We start from the raw sequence: 13,765 nt of genomic DNA, 5'->3' as shown, positions 1-13,765 counted from the left end.
TCCTGCCTTTTTGTTAAAAGTAAGGGCAGTTTAAATCTTAGCTTTAAGGTTACTTTGGTAGCTGGATTGAGATGATTGAAGATGGAAGATTCCTAATGGAGTACTCGGAGCTGGCAGACCTGTATGTACTCCCATCTGCTTTAACTCAGCTTGGTATTTCCTCTTAGCTGGCTCCTGTTGGCTTATTCCAGTTGTCTTGCTATTGAATTCTGTACAGCCTGGTATTGCTGCACGTTCGCTTCATCTTGTCATCCAGTTCGATCTTAAAGTCCTTGTTTGGCCAAATGCCAAGAGCTCCATAAAAATGGGAATTGTGATTCTGCCACTGATTTCACTTAAATAATTTGTTTTCGGATTTTAGTGTCACCTATTTCATAATAGAATGATCTTTTGTCTTGTGGGGCAACTTGAAAATAAGTAGGAAAACTATACCTCCCAGATTTTCCAGATCCGTTTCACTTTCCATCATCCTAATCCATTGTCAGGAACAGGGATGTAATTTTTAGTTTAGAAAATGAGATCATCGTACAAGTGTCACAAAGTGTGCTTTTCTCTCTTTGTTTGAAAGGTGCTACAGGAATCCAAGCTTAATGGAGGCAGGGGTACCAGGATGTACCTCCGGCTCTGACATCACCGGCATCCTTAATGGACAATGAACAAATAACCCAGATATAAAAGCACACATATCCTCTCTTCACTGAGCAGTTATCTTAAGGTTTTAGGCCTAATACCAAAAAGCTCATTAAAATGGCCCTTGTCACACATAATACAGCCATTTATAATTAGCATTTCAATTTTTTTGTCTTTTCCCCTCTTTCTTTTGAAAAGTTATTATCATAAAAATCTACATAATTGCGTTTTCAATGTAAATGTTTTAAACCATGGTGGAATCCAGAGCAGAACATGAGGTTTCCTTTCCACCATTCTGCTATGCCCCCCGCACATTTCCTTCGCCAGAGGTAAGCAGAGCTTGGTGAGCACTCTTCCCCAGGATGTGTGTGTGTGTGTACACAGATGTACTTTGAAAAACGGGACCCATATTTTGTGTATTATACAATGACTTCTTTTTTTCACTTACCCATAGCAAAGTATTTCTTGGGAAATCTTTCCACGTCAGGACACATAGGTCCATCTTCTTTTCTTTCCTTTGTTGTTATTGTTGTTGATGGTTATATAAGAATTCATTTTATGCATATACCTGATATTTAACTGCTCCCCTATCTCTGGTGGAAATGAGGGTTTTAGTTTTTATTCACACAGTGAAGCAATCCTGTACACGTATGTGACTGTGCACGTGTTCCAGTGTTTCCGCTGGATGGTTGCCTGGCAGTGGGAACGCCCAGAGTGAATGCCTGTTTTTGGTTTTGGTGGACGCTGACAAATTGTTTTCCCAAAGGAATTCACCAATTTAAACTCATACCTGTGGTATTTAAGAGTGCTTGTTTCCCTGATCTTTACATAAACACATTCTGATGTCATTTTCATCGTCTGATAGGTGAAAAGCAGCGTGTGATTATTTAAATTTGCATTCTTTTGGGTTGTGTCTCTGTAGATCTGACCTTGTCTGATTTCTGCCTTTTAGGAATTCCTCAGTATTGCCAGTTACTTGATGACATCTTTTCTTGTTTTCTTGGGCTGAGACTATCTATCTTATCATCTATCGTCTATCCATCTGTGGTGTAGAGTGGGAAGTGTTTCTTTTTTCTTCATAGAACTTGAGACAGATGGGTTAAACTTGAATACTGAAGCTACTATCCTGATAAATTTCCCTCATTTACTCCTTCTCTACAATATTTACAGTTTTGTTTCTTTTTCTCTCCTTAACATTCCATTGTAATCTCTATTCTGTTTTACTACACAGCAATCAATATAACTGGTATATGAAATTCTAGTATGTGTCTATATCTTAGTTACCATAATCATTTCTGTATTGATAGTCTTTTGGGCTATTTCCAAAATTTTATTGTTGTAAATAATGCTACTTCCAACATCTGCGCATAAAGGTTCTGGGCCCAGATGGTTTTACTGGTGATTCTTTATAATGTTTATGCTCTATGTCACTGATTCCTGAACATAGAAGTGGGTGGGTAGTTAGCTACCCAGATGATCGTGACCCACACCTACAACTAATACAGTCCAATAGCAGTGGCACAAAAAGCAAAAACTTTAGACCGGCCTCAATTATGAATGCAGATGTGAAAGTCCTAAATAAAATACTCTCAGGTAGAATTCACTAACATGGTCATAATGGAGAAAGGTCAAATAAGGTTTGTGGTTTATTCCAGGAATGAAAGAACGGCTCAATATTAAGAAACCTATTGATAACGACATATTAATTGGTTAAATGTGAAAAACTATGATTATTTCCATAGATGTAGAAAATGCATTTAAACAACTGTTTTTAATGGCACTTTAAATGGGAAAAAAATTCTTTCTTTGCGTATTACAGAGTATGTATCTCAAATCAGCTGCCAACAACATTAGAGGTATTTTCACCAAAAACAAAGACTAAACAAGGCTGCCCTCAGCTCCTTCATAGGAATTTAGAAACTCTGGCCAATGAAGTAAGATGTGAAACAGAAATAAGAGTTAAATCTTTGAGATTAAATAAGATCACATTTCAGCCTTCCTAGTATGGTATTTTTGATTCACATAAGGCTGTCAAATTGTAGATTCTGTTAATTTTTATTCTGGATAACACATTCACAAAGGAAAGACAAAATTGTCTCTTGCATCGTAACACAAATGTCCCGGTGCTTTTATGTGTGTGGGTTCCTTGATCCTGGTCCTTGTGGTTGAATTGTCCTGATTTTCTCTCTGGTCTGTGTGGAGCTGCCTCTCAAGCCTTCAGTCACCAGCTCAGAGGTGGCTGCTCAGCACCTGTGGCTGTCTGGGTATTTTGCTTCAGTGATGTTTTTGATGACCTTTCCAAGAGCTGTTGTTACAATCCTGGGAGTATTCAGAGGCACGTGTTCCGACTGAGTGATTATTGAAGTTCCAGATGAGGAGAAGGGTGCAAAAGGACACGCTGTTAAATGATGACACTGTTGTCTTGGCACTCAACTCCTTGGTCAGCAAACCATTGTGTACCCTCGCTCCTTTGCATTTCTGGGGTAAATCCCTACTGTCCTTTATCAGAAGTCATGTGGAAGCAACTAATTTGCTTAAACATCACCCAGAATTCTTTTCCAGGCAGCCAGCTGTCTCTAAATTTGGTTTGTGACTTCGTTTTCTTCTTCTTTTTTCTCTGTAGCATCTGGAGAGGGCCCAATGTGAACTGTGTCGACAGCACAGGGTATACACCGCTACACCACGCTGCTCTGAACGGCCATAAGTAAGTGCTGCGGGCTGCCTTCCCGCCCACCCTCAGAACTCAGCCTCTGGATGGTCTTTTTCAGTTCCTATAAAGAATTACTAAGTAGTCACGTTGAGGAACAGAGAAAAACAAACTAAATGCAGTCCATTCAGAATTCCTGAGTCTCTTTTTAGTGTATAACTTAAACATTCTTCCCCACCCCCCAAAAACCTTGAACCAGAGATTAAGTTTTACCTTTTCTTCTGTTTGTCCTTTCCCCTCTGAAATGGGGCAGTGCCACACAGTCATCTGCATATGAAGATCCAGTTTGGGGCAGCCAGATCGTAAAAGGGCTGGGTAATCTGTTCGGTAACCAGCTGCTTTATAAGCTGAAAATAGATCGAGTGGTCATGAGAAACTTTCCCTCTGTTAAAGTAGTTATTTATTACTCTGTTTTTTGCTTGCCATTTTTTCTTCATATCATTAGCTTGCAGACAAGAACCATTTTTAAGAGAAGAAATACATAAATAATATGGCCTATTGAATTCTCTTACCTATAGAGAGGCTATTAGGAAATGGGTGGTATTTGTGTGGGAATTTTTCCAGAGAAAGTGTGTTTAAGAGAAGTTTAAGAGAGTTTAGAGGAGTTTAAGAGAAGAAAGCATAGATGCAAATGACTGGCAGCTGGAAGAGGGTGCTGCCCTTCGGGTGACGGAGAACGTGGTGGCTGGGAGAAGGGACAGGTACGATTGTGGAGTACGGTGAGTAACTATGCTAGGACGTGTAAGAATGGAAACCAGAGTGTAAGAGAGTAGAGTGTTAAAGACAGATGAGGCATGACACTATAAGAGATGGGCCGTAGAATTTAGTTTTCATGAGGAGGGATTGTTGGGACCACTTTAGGTTTTTCTGAGCAAGGAGGAGAGCTCCCGCCACTTGGTGGGGTTCTGTATCTTGTGCGATATTTGGCCCAAACTGATTGACTCCGATGTGCCAAAAAAGAGGCGGTGATTGTTACCTTCTACATTAAGCTTTTCTAAAATACATTAAAAGTGATCGTTGTGTCTTTTCTATAGCCATTTTAGACAAAGTTAACAAGAAATAGGTAGAGACCCTTCTCCCCCCCAAACAGTGGGGTAACCTGAATTAAAGTGAATCTTGGATTTAAAAGACCGTAGCTTGTTAGCCAATTTGATCTCCAGATGTTGTTTTTATTTACAGTGGGGGTTTTCTTCAACCTCATGTGCATGGGGATAATTATATATTTGTATCTGCCTAAGTAGTGGTGCCACCAAGAATGCCAAAGCCTTCTTCCTGGATGTAGCAAACGATGCCACGTGTGTCTGGCTTGTATTTGCAACAACTTGAATTCGGCTCTGCCTGTCCACGTTCAGCTCCCACATCATCAAATGCTCTGAATAATGTGATGAATTCATGCTGTTTGTCTGGCATGACTTCCTGTATGTAAGTTATGTCCCTGACTGCTGATTAAGCGTCACAAACAAGGAAGCATTGCAAGATTCAGACAAGGGGACCAGACGTTTCCAAAATAATGGAAAATGGATGGATTATCTGGAAAGCCTAGATACACAGGAGGTAAAGAGGCATTGTGGTGTGGCTCAAGATGGCTCAGCTGCCCATCAACGGCTGTCCACGTAGTTTATGGAATAAAAGGAGGAGAAGCTAGGCAATGCCCTCAGGCAGGGATGCGATGGTAGCTGGGAAGGGCTTTGTGCTGCTGTGTATATGTGAAGAGCTGTTAGTAGGAAAGGCTTCTGTGTGCTGCCAACTCATGGTGGATTTTTGCCTTCCAGGGATGTAGTCGAGGTTCTTCTGAGGAACGATGCGCTGACCAACGTGGCTGATTCTAAAGGCTGTTACCCGCTGCACTTGGCAGCCTGGAAAGGAGATGCCCAGATAGTGCGGCTGCTCATCCATCAAGGGCCCTCACACACCAGAGTCAATGAACAGGTCGGAAGGAAGGGACGCTTCCATTCCGCGGCAGCCACGACCTCGGCAGCGCCGTCCCCGGCTCCGTCCCGTAGTCGGGTCTCTTCCAGGCCCTGAGTGACTGCCCTCCTCTTAGTGCATCAGGGAGACCTCACTCTGTGAGGATGCATTTCACATGCATCTGAGTCATGCAGTTTGGGAATGGTGCTATCATAAAAATGGAAATACTAACCTCATGTGCAAGATTTGAAATCATGCAAATCCTGCAAAGCTGCTGAGCGTCCCTTTCAAACTGGTGGGCTTACTCATTAATTGCACATTGCGCTTCTGCCATCGACCTGGCAATGCAGCTCTAGCTGGTAAACAGAAACGCTCCCCAGCGCATGTCGGTACGTGACCCGTGCTGCTCTACGTGCATCAGAACTCGCAGGCGTGGCAGTGCTTGAGCAGGTGCTGAAAAGGCATCTCCCAGACCCGTGAGTGGAGGTCAGGAGGGACTCAGCAGGACGAAGGTGTCCTCTAATGTTAATTTAAGTGACCGTGCTTTGACAAAGCAGAGATAATCCTTGAAAATAAAAAAGGCAGCATTTGAGCAGAAGTGCCTTACAATGTCCATGGACTTAGGTATTCTGAGACCTATGTCCTCTTCTTTACATTTATTACCTTGGAAAACTTACACTTGAATTATTCACGTTCTAGATAAGCTCCCTGTAGTTTGGGTCTGAGAGGAGAGGGGCTCTCCCCATAGGACAAGCCATTCTCCCGTCTGTCTGCTCGGAACTGAAGCAGCTATTTTTCTTAGTGGCTTTAATGAGAGTGACGCTGCTGCTTCTAAGTGTTGGACTGTTTTCCTGATGGCTTTGCTGAGAGGAGACTGTGGAATTAGATCAGGATTATTCCTCAGAAAGTAGGAGGTCATTCTGCGAGGCCATCTGTCACCGAGACCGTGCACATTCTCAGTGCGCTGTCCCAAGTGTGACTTTGACCCAGAGGAGGGCACCTTCACCCCGACGAGTGAGAGGCTGGAAACTGAGCTCCCACATGTCCCAATTGTGACACTATGAGGATAGCTGTTCATCAGCTTCCCTTTCCCATTGGGCTGTATTTTCTGGGTAGGTGAAATTTAAGATCATCAACGAGAATGTTTGTTTCATAACATTAGAAATGAATGTGGTATCTTCAGAATTGCCTCTTTAGAATCTATGTGCAATTTACGCCTCCTTGCTAAAGTGACTATCGTTTATCTGGAGGAAATCTATAAGGAAGTTGGCTTTTTAGTCATAGCCCTTGATGTTGAAAAAACTAGTCACCCATCAAAGTCCTTCTCATTTAAGAAATTTTCAGGAACCATTTCTCATCCTGTCTTTGCTCACGTTTGCCTTGGAACACAGCTGCTTGGGGTTTTGAGCCACTTGAGTGTGCTAACTTGTCCTGCTCACAGCCGCCTCCCTCCCGCCGGGTGTCTCCACTGAGTATGGCAGGCAGGTGGGTGGAGCGGGGGCTGGGCACGGTGGCTGCAATAGCTTGAAGAACGTAATGGATCTGGGTAGTAGTTACAAGTACTACACTGATTTATTTAAAAACCATTACTGTGGTTCTAGTTGGATGCTTGGATAAAGGGGGGTGATGAGTGCCGAACCCTGGAGATGGTCTTCCATTAACTTCCTATTGAGGCACCCAGAGGGCAGGTCCGACTGAGTTCTAGTGTTGGGCCCCCTAGGGGCTGTGCGTTGCTTTGATGTATTTCATCCGTTTCATCATCACATTGTCTTCTCCTCTCCTTTTTGTAGAATGCTCTTGAGATCAAAGAACTCAAAAAGTACGGCCCTTTTGACCCTTATATCAATGCCAAGGTGTGTACTTCACTGGCAGGGTTTCTCTGCATCATTTCTCCAGCTGCACTTCCTCTTTGGTCCCCTCTAGCTTCCACTCTTGTCCCCTCAGGCTCCTCTCATCACCCTGACTGCTCTCCGCTTCAGCCCATCTGCCTTTGGCTTGGTTGGGAATGGGAACATGTAGCTTCCGTGGGTTTTGTGTTCATTTTTAAAATCCATACTAATTCTGGAAAGGTTGGGTGCTTTTCCTAGAATGTCTGAAAGGCTTAGAAGTGGCAGAAAGGGGGGGAAAGAGGGAACCATATTATATGCATAATTTACTATTGTGAGTTCTAAAATCATTTAAATTCAGAAAAGAAAAACGCAACTAAAAGATGTCCAATAAATTAGCTTTTTAAGAAGCACAGAAAAAATTATTAAGTTTTACTTCCCGGATTTAAAAAAAATTTTTTTTTTTTTAGTCTGTTTCCTATGTTTCTTTTGAAGTAGAATCTGATTTTCAATAGCTTGTGGTAGGGGCATGGGGTGACTAAAAAACTGCTGCTGTGGCTCCGCTCTCCTTTCCCTGAGTTTCTGCTTTTCTGCCTGGGGCTTAAAGCCTCAGTCCCTTCTCCGCAGCGTTAGCTTCTCTCTCTGCTCTGTCACTCTCGGCCAAGCAGGCCCACGCAGGTCACCTGCGTTTAGTCTCCCTCCCTGTGAGGCTGGGACCGGTAAGGGTCTGATCGGCCTGGCGCCCAGGCCTGCCGGCCTCACTGCCCCTGGCGCCTTCACCACATTGGTGGCAGGGTTTGGGGGTGGGGGAGGAGAGGTGATGTTAGCCTCTTTACTCAGCGCTCTCACCTGCTCTTTTCATTGAGATGAAGTTTGCTTTTTGGCAACAATCTGGATTTGGGTTGAGTCACTGCATTACTCACATTAGCTCCCTTTCACTTCTCTGACTTCACAGCAGCCTTAGGGAAGGCAAGCATAAGGTACTTTTCTGCATGTGTCTAAATGCAAGGCAGATAGTTCATGTTTTTCTTTAAGAAATACTGACTTAGCAAATGAAGCTCCCTGCAGACTGGACCTATGCAGGCTCTGGGGAAGATTTTCTTCAGCTGTTGGGCCGTGATGGTGGAGAAGCAGTTTGATCTGGGTAGTGGAGCACAGTAACTTTTGGTTGGGCCCGCTCTTTACAGTCTGTTTTCTAATCTTTAAAATAGGAAGATCTATCTTAGTTTTCTCCCTTTTTTTTTTTTTGAAAATGATACGGTAGAGTGGAGAGCTCGCACAGGTCACCGTCTTTCAAGTCAGACCTGAATTTGAATTCTGTGCTGCCACTTACTTGGTTTTGTTGAACAAGTATCTTACTTTCTCTGAGCCTCAGTTTCCTCTTCTGTAAAATGGGGTTTACCATCTATCTTGCTGTATTCTTTTCGAGTTTAAGTAAGGTAATGTACATGGAAATATCTGATAACTAGTAATACTTGAGATCCCGATTTTAAAAGGCATATCTAATGTGGTATTTCTGAAATGGCATTTTGGAACTCTTCTTCGTTGCTAGTGGGTGAAGCTTGACGAAGCATTGCTCAGTCAGTCTCTACAGGGTTTTGTTTTGTGGGGAGGCACCTTGAGGTGATTGTTTTCCCGCTCCACGGTGAGTTTAATTAGCTTATAAAGCTCTGAGTAAAGGTACGCTTTTGGTTCTTGAAAGTACATTTTCCTATCCCTTGATTTTTCACATAAGAGAAAATCTAAGCGGAATAAGAACAGACTTCTCTCTTTGGAAATACTGCCCTTTATCTCCTCCTGCCCCCTCCCCCACAGGGCAACTGATGGAAACCGAATTGAGGACGGAGCTGTCTGGGTTGTGCTGAACGCAGACTCGTCTTGAGCTGATTTGGCTCTGACCTCCCTAGGTCTTACCCTGACAGGGTATTGACCTGGCTCGTGTCTAAGACTTTGCGTGCTAGGTCCTATGAGGCACCTGTGGAAACAAAGGTGCCTTTCTGGAAAGCAGAGGTAGTTTTCACGAGCTTTCGCCTTCCTCTTCGACGTACGGAGTCCTTCCTTTGTCACAAGTCAGCATAGACCAGTGCAAATGCAAGTCATTCCTAGCTAAGGTGGAACCATTAAAATTATGTGTTGCTGTCTTATAAAATAATTTTAACTTAGTCTGAATATCAGAAGATGAGCCACAGTCAAGTTAGTTTTAGGGCAGATCTGTTTTTCTGTACACTTAAAATTGATTCAGTCTTAGAGCTGGAAGAAACCTGCAAGTTATCTAGACCAGTTGTCTCCACAAGCTACTCAGCTTGTCTGGATGCATCAGAATCACCTAGCGAGCTTTTATAAAACTTTATTTGGAAAAATTTCCAACTTACAAAAGTTGCAAGAATAACTCAATGAACTGCATTATACTCTTCTCCTACATAAACCGGTTGTTAACATTTTGTCACATTCGCGTGCCCTCTCCCCCCCGTATGTAATTGTTGTAGGTTGATGATGAACTATCTGAAATGACGTCATGGACATCGTGACCTTTAGCCCCAAATACTTCAGCGTGTATCTCCTAAGAGCAAGGACATTCGCTTATATAATCACAATACAATGATCACATTCAGAAAGTTTGGCATTGACCTAATACAGTTATGTAATATAGAATCCATGCTCAAATCTCACAAATTGTCTCAAGAATGTCGTCTAGAACCATTTTTTTTTCTGGTCCAGGATCATACACATCCTGGACCCGTTCCTCAGCCTAAAGAGTCTTTCATGACATTGACATTTTTGAAGCGTATAGGCCGTTGTTTTGTTGACGGTCTCTCAGTTTGAGTTTCTCTGATACTTCCTCGATGTAGGTTATACATTTTTGGTAAGGATATGCCACAGGAATAATATCGTGTCCTCCCTTTTTAGTGTATCACATCGCAATGCACGTGATGTCGGTTTGTCTCATTCTTGATGATGATGAATGATTGAAGCCTACTAGGTTGGTAAGCTTTTAATAATAGTCTTCCCAAGCTTTCCCTCTGAGGTGCTGCCTCGGTGAGTGTGGGGTGGCACTTAGTATCAGTTACTTCTAAGTTCCCATGTAGTTCCAAAATGAAGCCAGTTTGAGAACCACTGATAGAAGCCAACATCCCACCCAGAGCAGGAATCTTCTCTCACCTAAAAGATGGGCCACCTGCCTCTTGTTTGTTTGTTTGTTTCTCCTAATAACAAACAGAATTACTCTTTGGGGATTCCACTGAATTTTGGTTTCTTATGCTTGGTTGCTCTCTGTCTTCCTAAACTTCTGTCGGTTGGTCAGAGTTCTACCTGCTAGGCCCTTACAGAGTAGGTCAGACTCCCCTTCACGTGATGGGCTCAGTACTCATGTTCCTCCTGTATCTTCTAAATCTCAGCAGACCCAGTTTGTCCTTAACTCAGGTCTCTGTCAACAATGGACAAGAGTTCAGTTGGCTGTAACCTAAGCACTGGGAGGTGATAGTGGTTTTGAATTGTCCAAGACGAGAAAGGCCATGGAAATGTTTCTGTATGGTTTTCTGCTGTGTGTGTGTCTGTGTGTGGGCACGCCTAAATATAACAAATTTACACATTGAACGGGGTCTCCAGATATAAAGGGTGCATATAGGAATCTCTTTTTTTTTCTTAGAAGTACTGACCATAGAGGAAAAATGAAAGTGGTCTCAAAATGGGCAGGAACGGAGTTTGTGCGAAGACTTTGGGGAAAATTGGGGTATTTCTTCTCAGTGCCCTTCCTCAGTCCAGCTTCATAGTGGAATGATTCTGGGAACTCCTGAGGTGTTGTGAGCACCGGTGCTGTGATGTGGAAGGTGCGGAAGAGGAGGATTCCAGGTGGTTATGAGTCTGTGCGCGCTTTGGAATCCCTGCCCTTGTTGTGGGTCCATGAATCAGCACAGAGTGATCTGCTGCCTGTGTAGTTGTCAGGCTCAAGTGGGAAATGGTAGTAACAGCTCATTGTGGTGGCCTGTGTTCACTAGTCGAGAGATGTGCTCACCACACACATAAACCCAAGACTATTGTGGTTACCAGGCCATGTCTGGCAGGACTGAAACATAAGTAGGATGCTTTCTACACTGTGAATAGGAGCCTAATATTCTGCAGAGATGTGGTGAGGCCATTTTTCGTATCGGTGGAAAATTTGCTTGGTAGTGATCAAAACCTTGTCCTTTTAGCAAGGCAGCTTTTTGGCAGCTGTCTTAGTTCTGGCAAAAAAAACAGGGAAGACACCCCACCCCCACCATCCCCCCATGGGTAGTTTGCGTCTTACAGTTCTTTAGTCCCTTATGGCATACTTTTTACAAAATCAAGGACAGATTATTCTGCTCATTGGGCGACTACTTGGATATAAAAGAGACAACAGTATCTGCTTCAGAGTAAACAAGGTTTTCTGGATGGGAGTTTTAACAAGAATAAGCTGACTCGCTTGGCCCTTGCTGTCGTGCTAATCTTGAGATGTAAAACCCTGACAATCCTCTTCAACTTCCTCGAGTTGCCACTTGGCTCCAGGATCACTCTGCAGAAAGCTCCTGTGAGTTTCTGTTGATGTAGCTGTCGTTTCATCATGAGAAACTAAGTGGCAGCTCTAAGTTTGCTCAGGGAACTCATGCCATAGCTGCCTAGGAATTGGGCCTTCCAAGTGGGTGTCCTAATTGTTTGTTTGGCACAGGGAACCCTGCGGACTTAACCTTCCGCCCACCATTTCCCGTCCCTCCATGTGGAATTTGCCCCTGGGCCCTGTTCTATCACAGGGGCCTTGCTAACTGCCTTTGCCCGGGGCCATGAAGACCGCCTGCACTTTCTCAGCCGCTGCTCTCTTGAGCCACCTTTGAGCTCAGTGCTGTGTCCTCTGTTTATTTGTGTGCGTTTATCTTGCATGTGGCTCCTGCTACCACCCTTTTCTGTCCTCATTTCAGTTTTAAGATTTTCTTTGCTATCATTCTGGCCTCTTGGGTCCTTGCTCCCAGCAGCTGTGGATCTTTCTGGTCTTGGTGTAGCTGGAGAAAATGATGCAGTCAAATGCCAGGTCAAAAGCAGATGGAACTGCGTGCATGTTTGGGTAACTTCTGGTCCATTCCTTTGAACGTCATTAATACAATTAGAGCAATTGTGGAAACATTTGATTTTTACCTTTTGACCACTGAAAGGTGCATAATATTGACTTGCTGGGCAAACCCCCTCATAAGCTTTGTTTCCCTAAAGTGGCAGAAGCCTCCCGGATAAATTAAAGAATCTCAAAATCTTGTGGGACGATTATTTTCATTAGTGCTTCTAAAAAAGGAAAGGGCATGGAAAGCACTTTATTCCTGCTCTAATTATACATTGTCAGTCGTAAAAGAAAGAGCATAATTGGAACAGGTAACAGTTTGCTGCCAATAGTTGAAAAAGTACAAACTTCTATTTTATCCAAAATTCTCCCTTTAGTGTGACGCAAATTTGGCATTAAAGGACCATGGGGTCGTGAATTGGAATTGATGGCAGTGTTACAATTTTGAATATTTTGCACCTCTCACACAAAACATTCCAGTGTCTCGTTGAGTCTTTCCTATGTAAGAAATGCTTCCCCGTGCTGGATTCTGCATGTACTGATTGGTGCAGGCTTCTGGAATAGGCCCAGGGCGGCTCAGGGTCCGAGTTCCTCTGTGCCTCCCTCCCCTGGAAATGGCTGTTGGCTGATGTCTTGAGCGTGATTTTGGTGCTCTGCTCTGTTCCTTTCATTGTTGGCTGGTTGATTTGCATGCAAGAAGCTAAGCAGATGACAAACTCTTTCAAAAAAGCTTGTATGTGAGGCAATGGATGATCAACCAATCCAGAATCAGAACCAGAGGGTTGGCTAAATACAAATTGTAAAACCAGTTGAAGTTTCAAATGAATCAATGGCAGCGATAATATTTGCGTTCCTCCGCGCCAGGGCTTCTGCCCCAGGCCTGCCCCAGTCCCCAGCTCAGTCTCTGCAATCTGAGACGTGTCCTGCACAGCACAAAGGAGAGAGACAGCACGTGCGGAGGAGGTGACTGCTCCCCTCCGGCGGTAACTGGGCACGATGTGGCTGATCGGAGCCGTCGGCCTTGCTTGCGGGGGAGTGTATCTGGATCTGACCAACTTCTATCAGTCCCCAAGTATTGCTGCTATTTTTCTCATTTAAATTTCAGTGGTTTTATGGGTGATTGTCCCCGTCATATGGCAGTCACCGTTCTGATGCGATCTGCTTGTTGCCTCTTTAGAACAACGACAACGAGACGGCCCTGCACTGCGCTGCGCAGTACGGCCACACGGAGGTGGTGAAGGTCCTCCTGGAGGAGTTGACGGACCCCACCATGCGCAATAACAAGTTCGAGACGCCGCTCGACCTGGCCGCGCTCTACGGGAGACTGGAGGTGGTGAAGATGCTTCTCAACGCACACCCCAACCTCCTGAGCTGCAACACTAAGAAGCATACCCCCCTGCACCTGGCGGCCAGGAACGGCCACAGAGCCGTGGTGCAGGTGCTGCTGGAGGCCGGCATGGAGAGCAACTACCAGGTAGCGGTGGTGCCTGGTACCACCTGACAGGCTCGGGGCAGTCCTGGGGAGAGGCACAAACGCCGTGCTGCTGGGCTGTGTTCTTACTTAGCACGTTTCGCATCACGTGTCAGAGCTTCCGTTCCTTGACTCATTTTCCTGTGAAACTCGAGAGACAA

The 13,765-nt window shown here is 44.2% G+C and overlaps 1 protein-coding gene across 5 annotated transcripts in view; it reads left to right on the top strand.

Annotated features, from left to right (window-relative positions):
• Positions 1-13,765, top strand: part of ANKS1A (ankyrin repeat and sterile alpha motif domain containing 1A) — a 170,933-nt gene that overhangs the window by 62,566 nt on the left and 94,602 nt on the right. For 3 of the 5 annotated variants that reach the window (XM_081043212.1, XM_081043211.1, XM_081043210.1), the window contains exons 2-4: positions 3,254-3,334; positions 5,110-5,266; positions 13,311-13,607. In XM_081043212.1, coding sequence (XP_080899338.1) covers positions 3,254-3,334; positions 5,110-5,266; positions 13,311-13,607 — 535 coding nt within the window. Of the gene's footprint in view, positions 1-3,253; positions 3,335-5,109; positions 5,267-7,035; positions 7,099-13,310; positions 13,608-13,765 lie in introns of all 5 variants that reach the window. The other 2 variants (XM_081043208.1, XM_081043209.1) reach the window with 1 other exon arrangement.

This window comes from Rhinolophus hipposideros (assembly GCF_964194185.1).
Source record: "Rhinolophus hipposideros genome assembly, chromosome: 3".
NCBI lineage: Eukaryota > Metazoa > Chordata > Mammalia > Chiroptera > Rhinolophidae > Rhinolophus > Rhinolophus hipposideros.
Note: the sequence above shows the minus strand (reverse complement) of the source record. Positions and strands in the feature narration are given on the sequence as shown.